The sequence below is a fragment of the Pagrus pagrus genome (assembly GCF_965226575.1).
Source record: "Pagrus pagrus genome assembly, chromosome: 10".
In the NCBI taxonomy this organism is placed as follows: Eukaryota; Metazoa; Chordata; class Actinopteri; order Spariformes; family Sparidae; genus Pagrus; species Pagrus pagrus.
In genome coordinates, this window is record NC_140194.1 from 33,727,755 (window position 1) to 33,744,484 (window position 16,730).

Below are 16,730 nucleotides of genomic sequence, written 5' to 3' on the forward strand. Positions count from 1 at the left end.
TGCAAAGAGGCTTATTGTTGGATTCAGCTAGTTCAGTGTGTTAGCTCAAATATCCATTATGTGTAAACATAAATAGAAGCATTTTGAGATGAAAAAGAAATAAAGAATATAAAGACATTGTAATGATGTCCATCAGTCTCACTGAAGCAGTCAACTTCCTGACACTGAACACTGCTCAACACACTGACCATTTTGTACCTGACAGACTGCAGGTCTGGTTTGTCTAAGTGTGTGCTTGTGGGCTAGTGTGTGTGTGTGTGTGTGTGTGTGCATGCGTGCGTGTGTGTGTGTGTGTGCTTGTGTGTGTGTGTGCATTGAGTGCAAAGTGAGCCGGCAGCATGTGTCATAATATCCTGTGGATGATGAGAGGCAGGCAGAGAACGGAGAGGAGGTCCTAGTTTCTCAACTCGTTCATCAAACAATTTCCTTTGTCTCCCTCTCTCTGGATTTGTTGTTCCTCTTTTCTTCATCCACTGTGATTTTCTAGCCCTGTTTTCCAGCAGTTTCTGAAGGCTGAGCTCAAAATCGATCTTCCAAGACTTTAAAAAGGTGTTTTCCAAAAGCTGATTGCATTTTTTATCTTTTATCATGACCATTGACACTTTAATCAGTTTGATGTAAAATGTGTGACAATGTTTTAATCTGAACATTAAATTGACTAATACACACACACATAACATCTTTGATCAATATATGTCCTTCAACTCCCACATAAAACAAATTTCAAGGTCTGCATTTTTTCATCTACGTAACATTGCAAAAATCAGGCCCATCCTGTCTCAAAAAGACGCAGAAAAGCTAGTCCATGCATTTGTTACTTCCAGGCTGGACTATTGTAATTCTCTATTATCAGGCTGCCCTAACAAGTCTCTAAAGAGTCTCCAGCTGGTCCAGAATACTGCAGCACGTGTACTGACAGGAACTAAGAAAAGAGATCATATTACTCCTGTATTGGCCTCTCTGCACTGGCTCCCTGTAAAATCAAGAATAGAGTTTAACCCTGTAGGACCCCCTGTTGCAAATTTGCCACATCACTTTTAACAATTCTAAAAAAATGCCTACAAATGGTTTTTTTTCTCAAGACCACATTTACATAGTTAATGGGTCCTATTGTTTGTCCTCACAATGCTATTGGATAGAATAAGTGTTTATAGGTTCGGTATTCTGGCCATGAACTCACTCTATCTGCAAACTTCCCGCTGAGCTCATCTCCTTTTTTTGCATGACTTGATTTGTCAGGATTAAAGTAAGTAAAATTGCAATTCTGCCACATTGGATCAGGGTGGTAGTCAAAATAGCCTGTGCTCCTTACACATTACATAAGGACACTGCACTTCTCACATGGTCACAAATTGAAAAAAAAATGTAGTAGAAATTTAAAGTGTTAGATGATTCAGTGTAACTAAGCTCTAAATGTGTTTTTCTGTTAAATGTTTAGTTAGTTTAGCTTAGACCATAATTAAACACATGAATAAAATGTATAGGGTATTTGAAACTCCCTGTATCTTTGTAGTTTTTTGTTTGTTTTTTAACTTCTAAATGATCCTGAGCTATTTTTCTCAGTGTTGCCCAAGTAGCAGTTTGTAGCATTAGGAGATAGAAAAACAGGTTCTGAATGTTCTGGAGTTGTTGGGGGGATGCCTGTTGCATTGTTCAGGGACAGGTGTAAATGGTCTTGAATGTGAACCTGTAAGTACTCTGGGGGGATGCATGTGTTCCTTTTAGTATGATAAGTAGAGAGCATAATAGGCCAGCCAGACAGTATTGTTTGAATGTAGTGGAATTTTGATTAGCATTTGTATTGAAATGATCATACTTATGGACATACTAATGGAAATACTTAGATCTCTACCCTCGACACATGGTCTACCACCCTGTCTATTCCAAAAGTTTGTGACAGAAGACATGATTGAGGCTCTGACAAGAAACACAATAATAATAGGGGAATTGAGAAGATGCTTGGCATGTACCTGAAGATGGGCCTAATGCAAATGGCTAGAGTTCAGGGACAGGGACACATTTAAGACCATTTACACCTGTCCCTGAACAATGCAACAGGCATCCCCCCAACAACTCCAGAACATTCAGAACCTGTTTTTCTATCTCCTAATGCTACAAACTGCTACTTGGGCAACACTGAGAAAAATAGCTCAGGATCATTTAGAAGTTAAAAAACAAACAAAAAACTACAAAGATACAGGGAGTTTGTATTGGGAGACAGACACACGGTACATCCTTGTTTCTGATGTGATGTCCCGCACCAGATTCCAATCTCTGTTGACTTCATTACACTTTACAAACAACTTGACTGTGTCAGAGATGGAAAAGAAGGACAAACTCAGGAAACTCAGACCATGGCTACTTAAATGTTCTGTATATCTGTTCAGACTAAGTGAGTACAAACACAGAAATTCTGCTCCCAGCTATCCCCAGCGTGGCAAGTTTGCAACATTTCCCTAAAAACTTACTAAAATGTAAAAAATTTGAAAACTCTTTAATTTCTACATCAGAGGCCCCCTAAAACAATATCTGAGAGGTCAAAAAAAAATTTGCTCATTTTTTTCTATATCTGGGTCTTACAGGGTTAAAATCCTTCTCCTCACTTACAAAGCTGTTAATGGTCAGGCACCATCATATCTCCAGGAGCTCATACTACCCTATCACCCAACTAGAGCATTACGCTCCCAGAACGCAGGATTACTTGGTAGTTCCTAAAGTCTCCAAAAGTAGAATGGGATGGCCAGAGCCAGAGCCTTCAGCTATCAAGCTCCTCTTCTGTGGAACCATCTTCCTGTTTTGGTCTGGGAGGCGAACACCCTCTCTACCTTTAAGAGTAGACTTAAGACCTTCCTCTTCGATAGAGCTTATAGTTAGGGCTGGGCCAGGACAGGCCCAGGCCTGTCCTGGACCAGCTCTTAGTTATGCTGCTATAGGCCTAGTCCGGGGGACAATGACACACTGAGCTTCTCTCTCCTCCCCTCTCCTCTCCTCTCCATCTGTATACATTATGCCTGTATACATGCCCCATCTCTGCATGTCACTGACTTACTTCTTCCCCGGAGTCCTTGTGCTTTCTAGTCCTACAGGCTCCCATGGATCCTGGCCGCGCCCGGGTCGTAGATCGTGGATGCGCCCACTGCTATGGCCCTGCCTGATCATGGATGCGCCCACTGCTATGGCCCTGCCTGATCGTGGATGCGCCTACTGCTATGGCCCTGCCTGATCGTGGATGCGCCTACTGCCATGACCCTGCCTGATCGTGGATGCGCCTACTGCCATGGCCCTGCCTGACACCCACCACTACTGTCGCTAATATTAGTCACATCTCTGTTACATACGTTCCACTACTATTATTGTAATGCATTACTACATACCATCCTTACCATTAATCACTACTACTGTTATCACTAGTAATCACATTTCCATGTGCATTTCATTATTATTGCTGTAATACATCTTTATGTACTTTCATTCCTGTCAACCATCCATTATAATTGAATACATTGTGATCTTGTTGATCTGCTCTTTACATGCGACATCTATTGCACGTCTGTCCGTCCTGGGAGAGGGATCCCTCCTCTGTGGCTCTTCCTGAGGTTTCTTCCGCATTTTTTTTTCACTGTTAAAAGGGCTTTTTTTTGGGGCAAGTTTTTCCTCACTCGAATCGAGGGTCGAAGGACAGAGGGTGTCGTCTCTGTACAGATTGTAAAGCCCTCTGAGGCAAACTGTGATTTGTGAATTTGGGCTATACAAATAAAATTTGATTTGATTTGATTTGATAACAATTACTTGACTTGCAACAACCTAACTGGTTTCGAATTGAGATTCTGAATCAAATCCGCATCTCAGTATTGTGATAGTGCTGAATGGAGAGATTATCATCCCCAGCCTAAATTTTAAGATATTTTTAAAACTTCAGCTGCAAACAGATGTAATAGTTGGAAAGCCCACCAGCAACATCTGTCGGTTACCAGGCATCCATCAAACAACAACAACAACTTTTCTGGGGGTAACTTGAAATGACTGACTTTCCTTTATGTCTGTTCTTGTCTGTGTGTGTGCGTGTGCGTGCGTGCGTGCGTGCGTGCGTGCGTGCGTGTGTGTGTGTGTGTGTGTGTGCGCGTGTGTTTGTGTGTGTATGTTTACCTTGGTATGTTGTCATCGACTGTTGCACATCCATAGAGAAAGACAATCACTCCCACTAGAGAGGCAGGAATCAGCATCTGGGTGTACAGACCCAACCAGGCAAAGTACAGACCAATCTTCTCACCAAAGTACTTTCTAAACAACACAAAAAGAATGGAAATGGAATGGAAACACAAAGAGAATTGAAGTCAAACAAAACTGGCATATTGATATGAGGACACTGGAGTCTAGACTGACTGATTTGTTAGTCCTAGAGTAAAAAGTAAGCAGGGTTTCAGACCAGTCTTAAAATGACCTGTGCTCAAACATTGTGTCAGTGGGGGCGTGTGTTTAAGGTATTGGTGAGACTGTAATATATTTTTATATATTTTTTTTAATATTGATTTTTCTTTTTAATATTGATATGTATCTCTAAATAACATAGCATAGCCGCTAACTAACTGCTAAGAGCCTGCCAGCTGTGAAGGAATGGATTCACATCAGAAGACGACAGGGGAGCTCACTGATTACTTTTTAACTTTTGGGATTAAAAAGTGGATTTATCTCCATTCCTGTTAATCAACCTGACTGCAGCAGTGATCTGTGGAGCTGACCTCCATTGTCAGGTGTTTCTGTTCGGTAATGTTGACTGCTGACTGGAGCTGGAGGGGGAATGTACTTTACTTTTCAGTAAGGTCACTGGTTTGATTTCCCGGCTCCCCGCCTGCACGTCGAAGTATCCTTGAGCAAGATACTGAACCCCAAACTGCTTCTGATGAGCAGGTCAGCACCTTGCATGGTAGCCTCTACCATCAGCATATCAATGTGTGTGTGAATGGGTGAAAGTGACAAGTCCTGTAAAGCATGTTGAGCAGTCATTACACTGGAAAAGCACCATAGAAATGCAAGTATATTTACAATTTACCATATGCAGTTGTCGTAAAAGATTTACATGTATGTCATGGCAGTCTTCAGTTCCAGTTAATGAAATACAGTCCAGGTCAAAAGTTTACTGTACATCATGGCAGTCTTCAGCTCCAATGATTTCTACAGCTCTCATTTTTCTGTTATATAATGAGTGGAACACAAACTACTTTGTCACAAAAACATTCACGAAGTTTGGTTCAATAATTAATTTATTATAGGTCTTCTGAAAATGTGACCAAATCTACTGGATCAAAAATATACATACAGGAAAAAGAAGAGAGAGAACCAGAGTCTCTGGTGATGGGTTCAGTGAGAGGTTGACATAGTTCAAACACACACACACACACACACACCCACCCTTGGTGTGTGCAGTTGCTAGCTTGCTTACGCTAATGTACAGTGAAGTGATCTGGCTGTTTGGGGCGAATAAACAAATAAAATAAACAATGCTGTCAGACTCGCTTCACTGGTGGTAAACACACCATTAAACAACAACCACTGCTGATGAAAATCTATCTGACGTGATTCAGGTACAACTGTTCATGGATGAGTTTTAGTATAATTTACATTACTTATAGTCTCATCTGTGACTTCTGTTCTCACTCTCTGATTCCGTCCCTTAACTTATAGCACCATGAAACACAGTGTTACCTTGAGTAAACTGTTAAAAACATCTGGCATAATGTAAGCCAACTGACAAAAAATAATAATAGAGGTCTAGTAGTTTTAAGACATTGTAATGCAGAATTCATATATATTATGTTTTTAAATATTATATTTTTTGGTGTGTTCACCAGTAAAACAATTACAAAGTCAGCTTACTATCACTTTAAGAATATATCCAGGATAAAAGGACTTGTGTTTCGGCAGGACTTGGAAAAACTTGGAAAAACTCCATGCATTTATCTTCTGCAGACTCGACTCCTGTAACGGTGTCTTTACAGGACTCATTAAAAAATCCACCAGACAGCTGCAGCTGATTCAGCACACTGCTGCTCGAGTCCTAACAAGAACCAAAAAAGTAGATCACATCACTCCAGTTCTTAGATCTTTACACTGGCTCCCTGTCAGTCAAATAATAGATTTCAAAATCCTGCTGTTGGTTTATAAAGCACTGAATGGTTTTGGGCCAAAATACATTTCTGATCTGCTGCCACGTTATGAACCATCCAGACCTCTGAGGTCATCAGGTACAGGTCTGCTTTCAGTCCCTAGAGTCAAAACTAAACATGGAGAAGCAGCGTTCAGTTATTATGCACTACATATCTGGAACAAACTCCCAGAAAACTGCAGGTCTGCTCCAACTCTCACCTCTTTTAATCAAGGCTGAAGACCTTTCTGTTTGCCACTGCCTTTCACTGAAGCATTTTTAAGGCTTTGAACTGCACTGTGACTTTGTTTTCTATTCTTGTCTCTTTTAAATCTATTCTATTTTATTCTATTTCTTAACTTGTTTTAATGTTTTGTTTCAATGTATTTTAAATGCAATTTTTAATTTCTTTTAATGTAATCTTTATACCCCTGTGAAGCACTTTGAGTTGCCTTGTGTCTGAATTGCGCTATACAAATAAACTTGCCTTGCCTTAAATAACTTATTTAGGTCGTTATTAATTCATATTTATTTAAGGTCCATAGTTTGCCAACAGGCATCTATAAAACCATAAAATAACATGCAAAACCATACAGGACTGACAAAACCTCCCAAGGTTAAGCCTAGGTCAAGAATCCAGATGAGCCTGAGACCAAGTGAAGGCCAAGGCCAACAACCAAAACCAACATATAGCACCTTTTGTGATTACATTTGTTATAAATGTTATAGAAAAGTGTATAATACACAAGTATAACATGTACAATGAACTAGAATTACAGTCCTTCAAAATAAAAGTCCTGGCAGACGGATGGGGGGTTACTTCATTATCAGAGTTGGTTCCATACAATGGTCATGATAACTAAAGAAATATGTCCTTACCGCACAAGTCCGATGGGCTGGTACTTGTAGAAGACACTGTAGTTTGCCCACTCCTCATACAAAAGCTGAGGAAGACAATCAACAGTATTTTGTTACAATATTTGTCCCAGTTTATCATGCCTTAGGCCTCTCTACTGTCATATTTATCTTGAATAAAACGGTCAGGTGGAGTTCTCTCTCCTTTTTTCTTGACAGTCAAATTAATTTCACCTGCTGCTGAATATCAAAAGTGAAATTGAGAGTTCCATAAGCTTCACACCATTGTAAGTGGGACAGTTGTTGTCTGTTTGCTAAACCATGTTGGTTGGGTTAACTCCTGGATTTATAGTTCATAGAGCAAATAGAAATGAACTGGAAGAGCTGTAAAACTGTAGTGCTGGCTCTACTGGTTGGTTTAATGTCATTATAAATATACTATGGCCGGGACTTTAACGCGTTAATTAAGATTAATTAATTACACAAAAATGAACGCGTTAAAAAAATTAACGCATTTTAATCGCACTTATTTTGCACCGCGGAACGTTTCTCACTGGATGAGTTTCAGGCGTACCAATTATACTGGAGCACAATTATTTAACGAGTTAAAAAGCCGCCGACACTGGCGCCCTGGCAATAGCAACATAAGCAAGACAGCACCGCTCTCTCAGGCCGGCCTTGAAAGTCTTCAGATCATGTCTGTGACTGGACACATGAGAGCAGCTAGGGACGGCGCTCTGATCCGCCCTGGCAACATATAGCAACATAAGCAAGACAGCTGGACTTTCAACGCGTTACACCAACCACAGCACGCTGTCCAGCTCCTCTCTCAGGCCGGCCTTGAAAGTGAAAGTGAAAGTTAAAACTTTACCGAGCAATCCTTGTCGCTGCTGAATCATTGTGGGTGATTATTTATTATTTATTTCACTCGTAAGGCCGTGTAATAGTCATTATTTAATGGTATACTAAAACGCATATGAAAAAATTGCTGCTCACTGTTCTCAGGTCAAATATTTATATGCGATTAAAAATGCGATTAATTTCGATTAATTAATTACAAAGCCTCTAATTAATTAGATTAATTTTTTTAATCGAGTCCCGGCCCTAAAATATACACATATTGAAAAAGAAAACCATTCATAGTGTCACCTCAGCAGCAGGTGATTCACATGTATGGGTAATGTTGTAAGGATAAAGAAATCCCTTGGACTGACACAGGATTAACATACCAAATCAGGCCTAGTTTGTCTCTATTCCAAACTTAAGTTGAAGTGGTGTCAGATTGTTTAGAGGTTATAGTGTGTCTCAGTGTGACTACATGTCCAAGTGTGTAAAGTTTTACAAATGCAAAAGATGAACACCAGTCTGTGTTCATTACTGGCCTCCATAAGTTTAAAAATCATTTTCTCACCTTTCTGTCATTGGGCTCTGCACTCTCCTCATTAATATCTCCCTGAAAAAGGAAAGAAAAAAAGCTAGTTACTCTTCATTCTAGCTAGGTTTCCATCTAAATTGGAAACTCTAATCTGAATTTAAGGAAATCTGACAACAACTGAATGCTATAAGGGGCCCTATTTAGACAGTCTATGGCGCTCGATCGAAAGCGCAGCACGCATGTGCGTTTAGGGCGTGTCCAAGTCCAAGTCTGAATTTGTCATGGGAGTGTTTTGGGTGGTAAATAACTTAAACCAATCCAAGTTTTGTCTCCCATTCCCTTTAAGACCTAGGTGTGCCAGGACCTGACACATTAAACAGTGGCACTCGTCTTCGCTGAGGGATGTGATCCTAAGCTGCTGGACCCTCTGCCCCGCCGTTTCACAATCATCTGTCCCATCAACAACTGTTTGACTGCATATGAAAACATAAACTAATATTTAACGGAGGAGGAGGAGCACTGCTGTGCATCCATCTGTGTGGGCAGATCTCAGTCCGTGTATCAGGAGGGGCAGGTCTTAACAAGTATCATCCTGATCAATAACCTGTGGGATTAGAGGGGAGAAGTTTGTCCTTAATGAGGAAAATATTAATGACATTACCTGCATTAATCCTCCAGCAGCAGAAACGATATGGCTATCGCTACATTAACATGCACATGTGTGCACGAGGAACAGCTGACGAACTTTTTTGATTATTTCAAACTCCTGACTCGTTTCCTTTGGAGAGTTTAGGACTACAGCTTTTAGTTTTGCTGATTAAATTGTGCCAGGATATTTGTCACAGCGACATTACTCTGTGCATGTAAATGTTTAAAATGACTCAAAGCAGCCTCTCAGGTCATAAAATCAGAGTGTATGCATGGTGTAGGCACATCTTACTGTATGAATAATGCACTCTTTAAATAGCAGGAAACAGACTGCGCTTTTGACTTCAGATCAGCTTTTTGTTGGTCTATGGTGCAGTCGCTTTCCGCTGCCTCAAGATAGCAATCCACCATCAGTGCACCTGACCACACCTCATTTAAGACTAACACACCCAGGGGTGCAGAGGTGGGCGCAAGTACATTTGCTATTTACACAGCATGGCCGCTGGGCGTGAAACTGACAACTGCGTCGGTCTGGAACTAGCAATGACACTTGGCCTGTGCGCTGCTTTGCACCAGGGGTAAGATAGAGCCCAAGAAGTGGGAGGCGTTAATTCTCCGGTCAGAAATGGCAACAAAACAACAATCAATTAAAATTGCACCAGTCAAAGCAGGTAAAAAGGGTTAGTACACAAGTACACAAAAGAAACACGACATTTCTATTTGTTTGTGTGGAGCGATGAGGAGACTGTTTCAATCTGCAACTATTTTTTGTCTCTACAGTGGAGCAGAGGCTTCGGTCAGAAAAGAAACAGCTGATCAGTCGTGTGGTTTTTGAAAAAGGCAAAAATTACCTCAAGCAAAAACTTTCTGCTAAATTGAAGATGTTTCTCTTACATTTTTTTGTATCCATCAACCTTGTCTATTGTGATATTCAGCATGCACATGAAAAACATGTTGAAGAAAACATGGCTGACTGGAGATTGTAAGACAGGATGTAGTCATCTGAGATTTTGAGAATTTGAAGAAAAGGTAGAGCTCCAGTCATTTTCTAAAGTCACTTAATTTCTCTAAACCTGACTCAAATCTACTACAACCTATAATGATAATCTGTAGCCCTGAAGTGTGAATGCTGCACCGATACTACACCTCACCACTGTCCTTCATTATCAAATTCATTCCACTTTCTTATTGGGAAAATTCTCAAATCAATGAAACTCCACACCACGTTTCACTGCCACCTTGCACCCAGATAGATTGACACATGGCACGTTCCCACATACACAGGAGCGCATTACCTAGTTATTGATGCCTGAATGCCAGGCAGCTGAGTTAACAGGCTCATACTGTCACCACAAAAAGCCTTGAGCACAGAGAGTATTCAAGGTTGGAAGATGGCAAACATGACAGGAAAGAAGAAAGTAAGATAGCAAATGAGATTTAAAAAGATTAAAAGAAAGAGGGATAAAATGAGCAGCGTCACCTTTACATTCAATAATACAACTGGGCACCTGATAGCAATATGAGGTTATGAATTCATTCAATAAAGAACAGTTAAAAGCACCAACCCTGTTAAGTCATTGCTGGGGGTTAATTGTGTCACATTCATATCGATATTTCTTTAGATTTTTTGGTTCTATGAATTGGATTTTAAGTTATTTGTTATTTGAGATGTTAGCTAATATATACTGTATATTTAGTGTTTCAGGGCCCTTAGCCACAAAGATATTATAAATTAGTCATCAAACACATTTCTGTACTTTTAGCTTTTAAATATCTTCAAATATGTGTCCAGACTCAGATTTGATTTTGATTTGACAAATGTACCTATAATTTTTGCCATGCTCGTTTATCCAGATGAAAGCATCATTCTACCTGTTAAAAGGAACCAGAATACAGGAAATGACATCTACTCTGTCAAACATTTTCTAGGGGGGAATCCTCAGACCCTCCTCAGATTGTCCCACGTGCATTTTAAATGCTTCCTATGCCCATGTTGACATGTACTACTCACATCATGAAGAGGGTAAGCTGCTGTATAGACACCACTACCCAATAGACTGGTGATACCTGCCAAGAGAAAACAAACACAGATACAGGTGTACACATAGGTTCCACATTTTTATACACAAGCTCAGTGAATGTGACCCCAGTAGAGTCATTGAGGCCTGTAGGCCTACTAATTCTATTTATAAGAATTGCTGAGTGGTTTATGAAATTATTTAATTTCATATTTAGTTTCCACATCTGCAACCAGACATTTTTTTTAAGTGATAAAATGTAAAAATAAATTGCATAATGAAAACTTGGAAAGTAACAAAAACAACAAGCCAGCTGTCAGGTGCACTGGAGGAGGACAAATACATTGAAAGTTGCTCAATTGCAACTGATGCTCACTCATTAGCTACATAACACAGTAGTGTCATGGGAGCCAATGAATGAGTATGAAGAGGAAGGAGCTGAATGATGACTGATTCAGGGCAGTTTAGTTTGGATAATAAAATGAACATATCTGTTTGAGATTAACTAAAAATACAACCAGATACAACTGCAAAGACCTGGATGATGATAAGGAAGCACTGCGGGAACAGTGACAGAGATCCAGACTTACCCATGCTGTACTTGGCCTTGCATTTTGTTCTTTTTAGTATTTCATAGACCTTAAAGGGGATGGAAAACAGAAGAAATGAAATTAATTTACCATGCCGCTGAAGAAAATATACATGGAAACAAAATGTTCACGTTTTTCTAGTAATAAATATTATAATGAAACAATGGTAGAGGTGTAATCTGCAATTAGTAAAAATGACCTGAAACAAACTTCCAGTTGTCTTTATTCAAATTGAACTACACATTGAACTGTGCATGATTTCTGAGGGAGAGTGCTTTTGATGGATACATCACAGACAAACTTTAGTGGACTTACTATTGAACTCCTGGTTTTGCTGTCAAAGAAGTAATCTTTGTCTGACAGATCAAACCTGTGAAGACACAAACACAAAAGCATCCACACTTGTTAAGGTCTGTTAAAGTTCAGAACAATTATTGTAATGTGAACCACAGTATGGCAATAAACCTGGAAATAATAGTTAGCTGGAAGTGCATTTCTCTGCCCCTCTGCTTGTTTCTAATCACACATAGAGCTGATATTTAACTTATAGCCTTTTGTGTGTTCCTGGATGGGGACCAGGACATTGCTTCATCTGCAATAATGAAGATAAAAGGATCATAGACTTGTGTGGAGATAATCTCCACTGTCTACAGCCTGTGTCTGTCTGTCTGCTCATCTGTGTGTGTCTGCGTCTGCCTGCTAAAAATGAAAAAACACAAAAACAAAGTTAATTCTATTTCTCATAGATGTTTAATGTAATTTTCTTGCAACACTGTCTGCACAGCCCAACTTGTTAACATGGGTATTGGAGGGAAGCGGGCAGTGGTTCTCGGCCCATTCTACTCCCCGGCAGAAATGGAAAGGGCACAACGAGTAGCAGCAGGTTGTGAGAAGTGCCAGTACGCAAGATAAAGTCATGGTACGCCAAAGAGTTAAACTGTAAAAGTGCCAGTACTGTGTACCAGTCTGTACTGGCCCATGTAAAGCACTACTCAGTAGGTGAAATAAGGCAACAGTAACAAATGTCAGTTACAGAAGGGTGTATGTAAGAAGACGAACAATAGAGAGAATGATACCACAGTGTTTCAAAGTCTTCCTCGAAACACCCCTCTGGTAACACTTCTACTTCATTGTTAGACAATGAACAAAATGTCTTTTCTACAAGTCCCCTCTACAGTCATGTCAGATTGCAAGGGTCAAACTTTTTTTCCCCCCATTTGGATGTAAATGGTATACTTACAGGTGTTGTTTTTCCCTGGAGAAAGTGTGTGACAGGCGTTTGATGTTCTTGGGTTGACGTTCCTCAACATGAGGGTGGAGAGGCTCCAGAACTTTACTGACCAGAGAGCTGATCTTCTCCACAACTCCGTTTGACTGCTTCACTTCATACACCTAGAAATCCCCATGAAACATGCACGCACACGCACACGCGCACGCGCGCGCGCGCGCGCGCACACACACACACACACACACACACACACACACACACACACACACACACACACACACACACACACACACACACACACACAGACTGTTAAGGACATGAAATACCATGAAACATTTCCATTCACTGTTTGTTGAAGCACATTAGATTGAACTGCATGCTTGCTATATGCTATTTTTTCAATAACATTACACTTTTTTTTTCTAATTGTGGAGATTAGGTACAGAACAGCAAATTGAAAACATTAAATGTTCAAAGCAAGGCATCAACAACAGATGAAGGTTATGAAGAACACAACATTCAGCCCATTGGCATCACTTAAATAAGCACTAATGCCAAAAGAAATCAATATTCAAATGCAGTGTGACAAGTTTTAGAATTTTTTATCCCTGGACCCATATTTGAAACCGTATGCATTCATATGCATACTTAACTGTCATAATATCAACATGACATTAGCCTACTATCAACAAGGGCAAAAACATTAGTTAAGAAACTCAATAAATCACGACATGTCACAATATTCAACCAACTACAAGAAAAAACATAGCAATACACACTGCTTTACAGGTATTAAAACATCAATGAAGAAACCATCAATCAGCAGACATCATCACCATCACACCAGGTAATCCTTAAGGTGTTCTAACTGCCCACAAATCTGTCATTAAATGTTGTATCGCTCCTCCTTCTGTCTATGAATGACAATGAGTGGCACTTTCACCAAATAAAATGACAATTATCGCTGGCAGCTGATTTGTCAGTTCTATCTGATTAATGTTAATTCTGAGTAATTTGAAAATGCTAAAATAAAAACAAGTCTGTGTCTGTACTCAGTAGGGATGTACCTGATTCCAAATAAATTATTGGAGAAAGCACAAATAATACGCTGGAAACATGCAGTGTTTCTTCTACCTAAAGTTGCTGTCTGTGCTTCAGCCATTATCTTTCTTTAGATTGGTTCATATCATTGAGCATGGCCATAAGATCAAAATGCCCATTCTGTATCCGTCCCTCCCTCACTGCAGTCAGACCTGACATATTAGAAAAACACTGTGTCCCGTCAGCAGCAGTTCCCCTCAAGAGAGCTTCATCACAGATGTTGGTGTAGACAGACACATCAGTCTTTGGATGGGGAGGAAGTTGTTGAATATGTACAGTATGTTCAGTGGTTGACTGTCAGGGGGGAGGTGAGGAGGGCAGTCTCACCTTGGCGGAACCTAGTGGTTTGTGAACAGTCTAACAATGCACAATAATGCACCTAATGAAAGGCTGAAGTATAAGGTGTTTTATATTACATCACATCTACGTTAAAGAAGATATATCATTTTTCAGTGTATCAGCATATGCATTTGTTTATGTAGAGTGCCTGCCAACCCACAAACTGTGAAATAAGACATTCCAGTCAGTTCTGTGCGCTGACTAGGTCAGATAACATGGGATTCAGTGAGCCATTCAGATTTTGGCCTCCTACTTAAGTAAAGTGGAGGCTCCTTTGAATAATACTAATAATAATATCATCATACAGTTGTCAGTTGTTTTGGACGAACGTGGTACACAATCATACAGGTAGAACTACAGCTGGGTTTCTTGAACTGTGTTCAAAGAAAAGTGGCTACTTAATTTTTCCAACCAGACAGAGATACAGAGAGAATAGAAAGAGACTTGCACTGCATTCCAATACCCATACTACCATATAGTATGCCAGCAAAAATATTAGTATGTCCGATATGAAGTATGTGAAATGCAGCATGCCAAAAATACCAGGATGAACTACTACATTCGGCATTTTGCAGTATGAAGCCAGCATGCTTTTCTGGCTGTTTTGACCCACAATCCTCTGCACAGTGGAAGATATGTCACATATGTCACGGTGTGTAATGCATATATAAACACGGCAAACATTGCAATGACAGATGAAAGCACATTTAAATGTCAGTACAAGGTTCTTTGTACTCCAAAATGTTGTGCTAAGGCTGCGACGCATATAGGAGAAAGAGGGTCAAAGTTTAAGGCGTACTGTCATGACGAAGTAGTATGTCTTTAACTTTATTTAACTTTATTTTTATTTGTATGGCACTTTTCATACATATAGCAACACAAAGTGCCTCACAGAGGATAAAAACATCAAAGGAAAACTGAAAACAACAAAGGATAACCTTAAAAACCCAAACCTCTGTCGAATAACGACTTTTCTTGAGTCTTGGATTATCAGAAGGTTCCGAAAAAATCACCAGGAGTCCTTAAAGTAGAGTGCAGTTGAGCTTTTATTGCCGGCAGTAAGAGCTGAGATCATACATAGACAATGTCCATGAACAAGTGATCTGATCTAACGCCCCTGTTGTCTCGTCTTAAACCCAAGGAACGGGGCATGGCCTTTTGGCCTCAACCAATCCCAACTCTTGCACATTTCTGCTGACGCTGGGTTTTTTCCACAGAAAGTCCCAAACTTTTCCGATGCACCTTGCCGTACTGCGGACGTGCCTGATATCATTAGCTAATCTTGTTTTTTTTTTAAAACTCAGGCCCTTTCTTCAGTTTTAAAAAACCCAGGCCCTTTCTTTAGAATACACCATTAGCTTTTCCTCCTTTTCAGTTGGGTTATTAAAGAAAACCAGGCCATTTCTTCAGAATACACCATTAGCTTTTCCTCCTTCTCAGTTCTGCACTTTAAAAATATTACAGTGTGTTACATAATTTCATTCTTACATTTGTGGTTACATTTTATTCCAAGTTAACACAATACAGTAGTTTAATCATCAATTCAATCAATAGGTGCATGTTTAATCAACTAGTGCTGAGTAGTATATGTCTTAACCATTCATTTACGATTCCTTCCCATTTTGATTAGTTTCTTTAACATCTCAGTTTTTATATTACCAGTTGTCACTATCCACTAACTACTTATATATGGTTATATGGTTATATTACACTACACCTCCTACCCCCACAAATAAACACATAGAATACATAAATACATACACACTCAGGCACAAACGCAGGCATACACACAGACACACACACAGACAGACACATACACACACTCACACTCACACTCACACTCACACACCTACACTGGCTGTGACTGAGGAGACATGGCTGGGCACCGAGACCTGAGGTGAGGAAGAAGCTACCTTTGGGGGCCATGCACACCGAGAGAAATCATGGTCCATGACCGCAGGGGGCGCCGCCACAGGGACCACCCCGGCCCAGGCACACAGGAGGCTCCACACCAAGGTGCAAAGCCCTCTAGGCACCCGGGCCAGAGCCGTCCACGGGACAGCACCCCCATCGGTAGACCAAAAACAACTCCCAGTATGGTAGGCCCCCATTAGGGAAACACAGGAAATGCGGGGGACTAAAACAGTAAAATAAGATAAAAGTATAAAGCAAAAAACTGAAGGAATAGAAACGATTAAGACATTAAAGAAAAACAATAAAACAGTAGGATAGGGTAAAAGGTAAAAAGGCTAAAGCTGATGGATTAAGAATGTAAAAGCTAAATTAAATAGTATAAAATAGAATAGAATATTAAAAAATTATAAGAATAGGGGTAAGAGCATAAAAGGAATTAAAAAGAATTAAACAAGCTCAGTTAAAAGCTTGATTAAAAAGGTGGGTCTTGAGCCTCTTTTTAAAAGCATCAACAGTCTCT

The 16,730-nt window shown here is 40.0% G+C and overlaps 1 protein-coding gene across 3 annotated transcripts in view; it reads right to left on the reverse strand.

Moving 5' to 3' along the window:
- The window catches only part of ano1b (anoctamin 1, calcium activated chloride channel b), a 113,703-nt gene that overhangs the window by 50,383 nt on the left and 46,590 nt on the right, over positions 1-16,730 (reverse strand). For all 3 annotated transcript variants that reach the window (XM_084364868.1, XM_084364870.1, XM_084364869.1), the window contains 7 exons: positions 12,869-13,020; positions 11,944-11,998; positions 11,629-11,677; positions 11,032-11,087; positions 8,409-8,450; positions 7,022-7,086; positions 4,147-4,281 (listed from right to left, as the gene is read on the reverse strand). In XM_084364868.1, the coding sequence (XP_084220994.1) occupies positions 4,147-4,281; positions 7,022-7,086; positions 8,409-8,450; positions 11,032-11,087; positions 11,629-11,677; positions 11,944-11,998; positions 12,869-13,020 (554 nt within the window). The remainder of the gene's footprint in view (positions 1-4,146; positions 4,282-7,021; positions 7,087-8,408; positions 8,451-11,031; positions 11,088-11,628; positions 11,678-11,943; positions 11,999-12,868; positions 13,021-16,730) is intronic.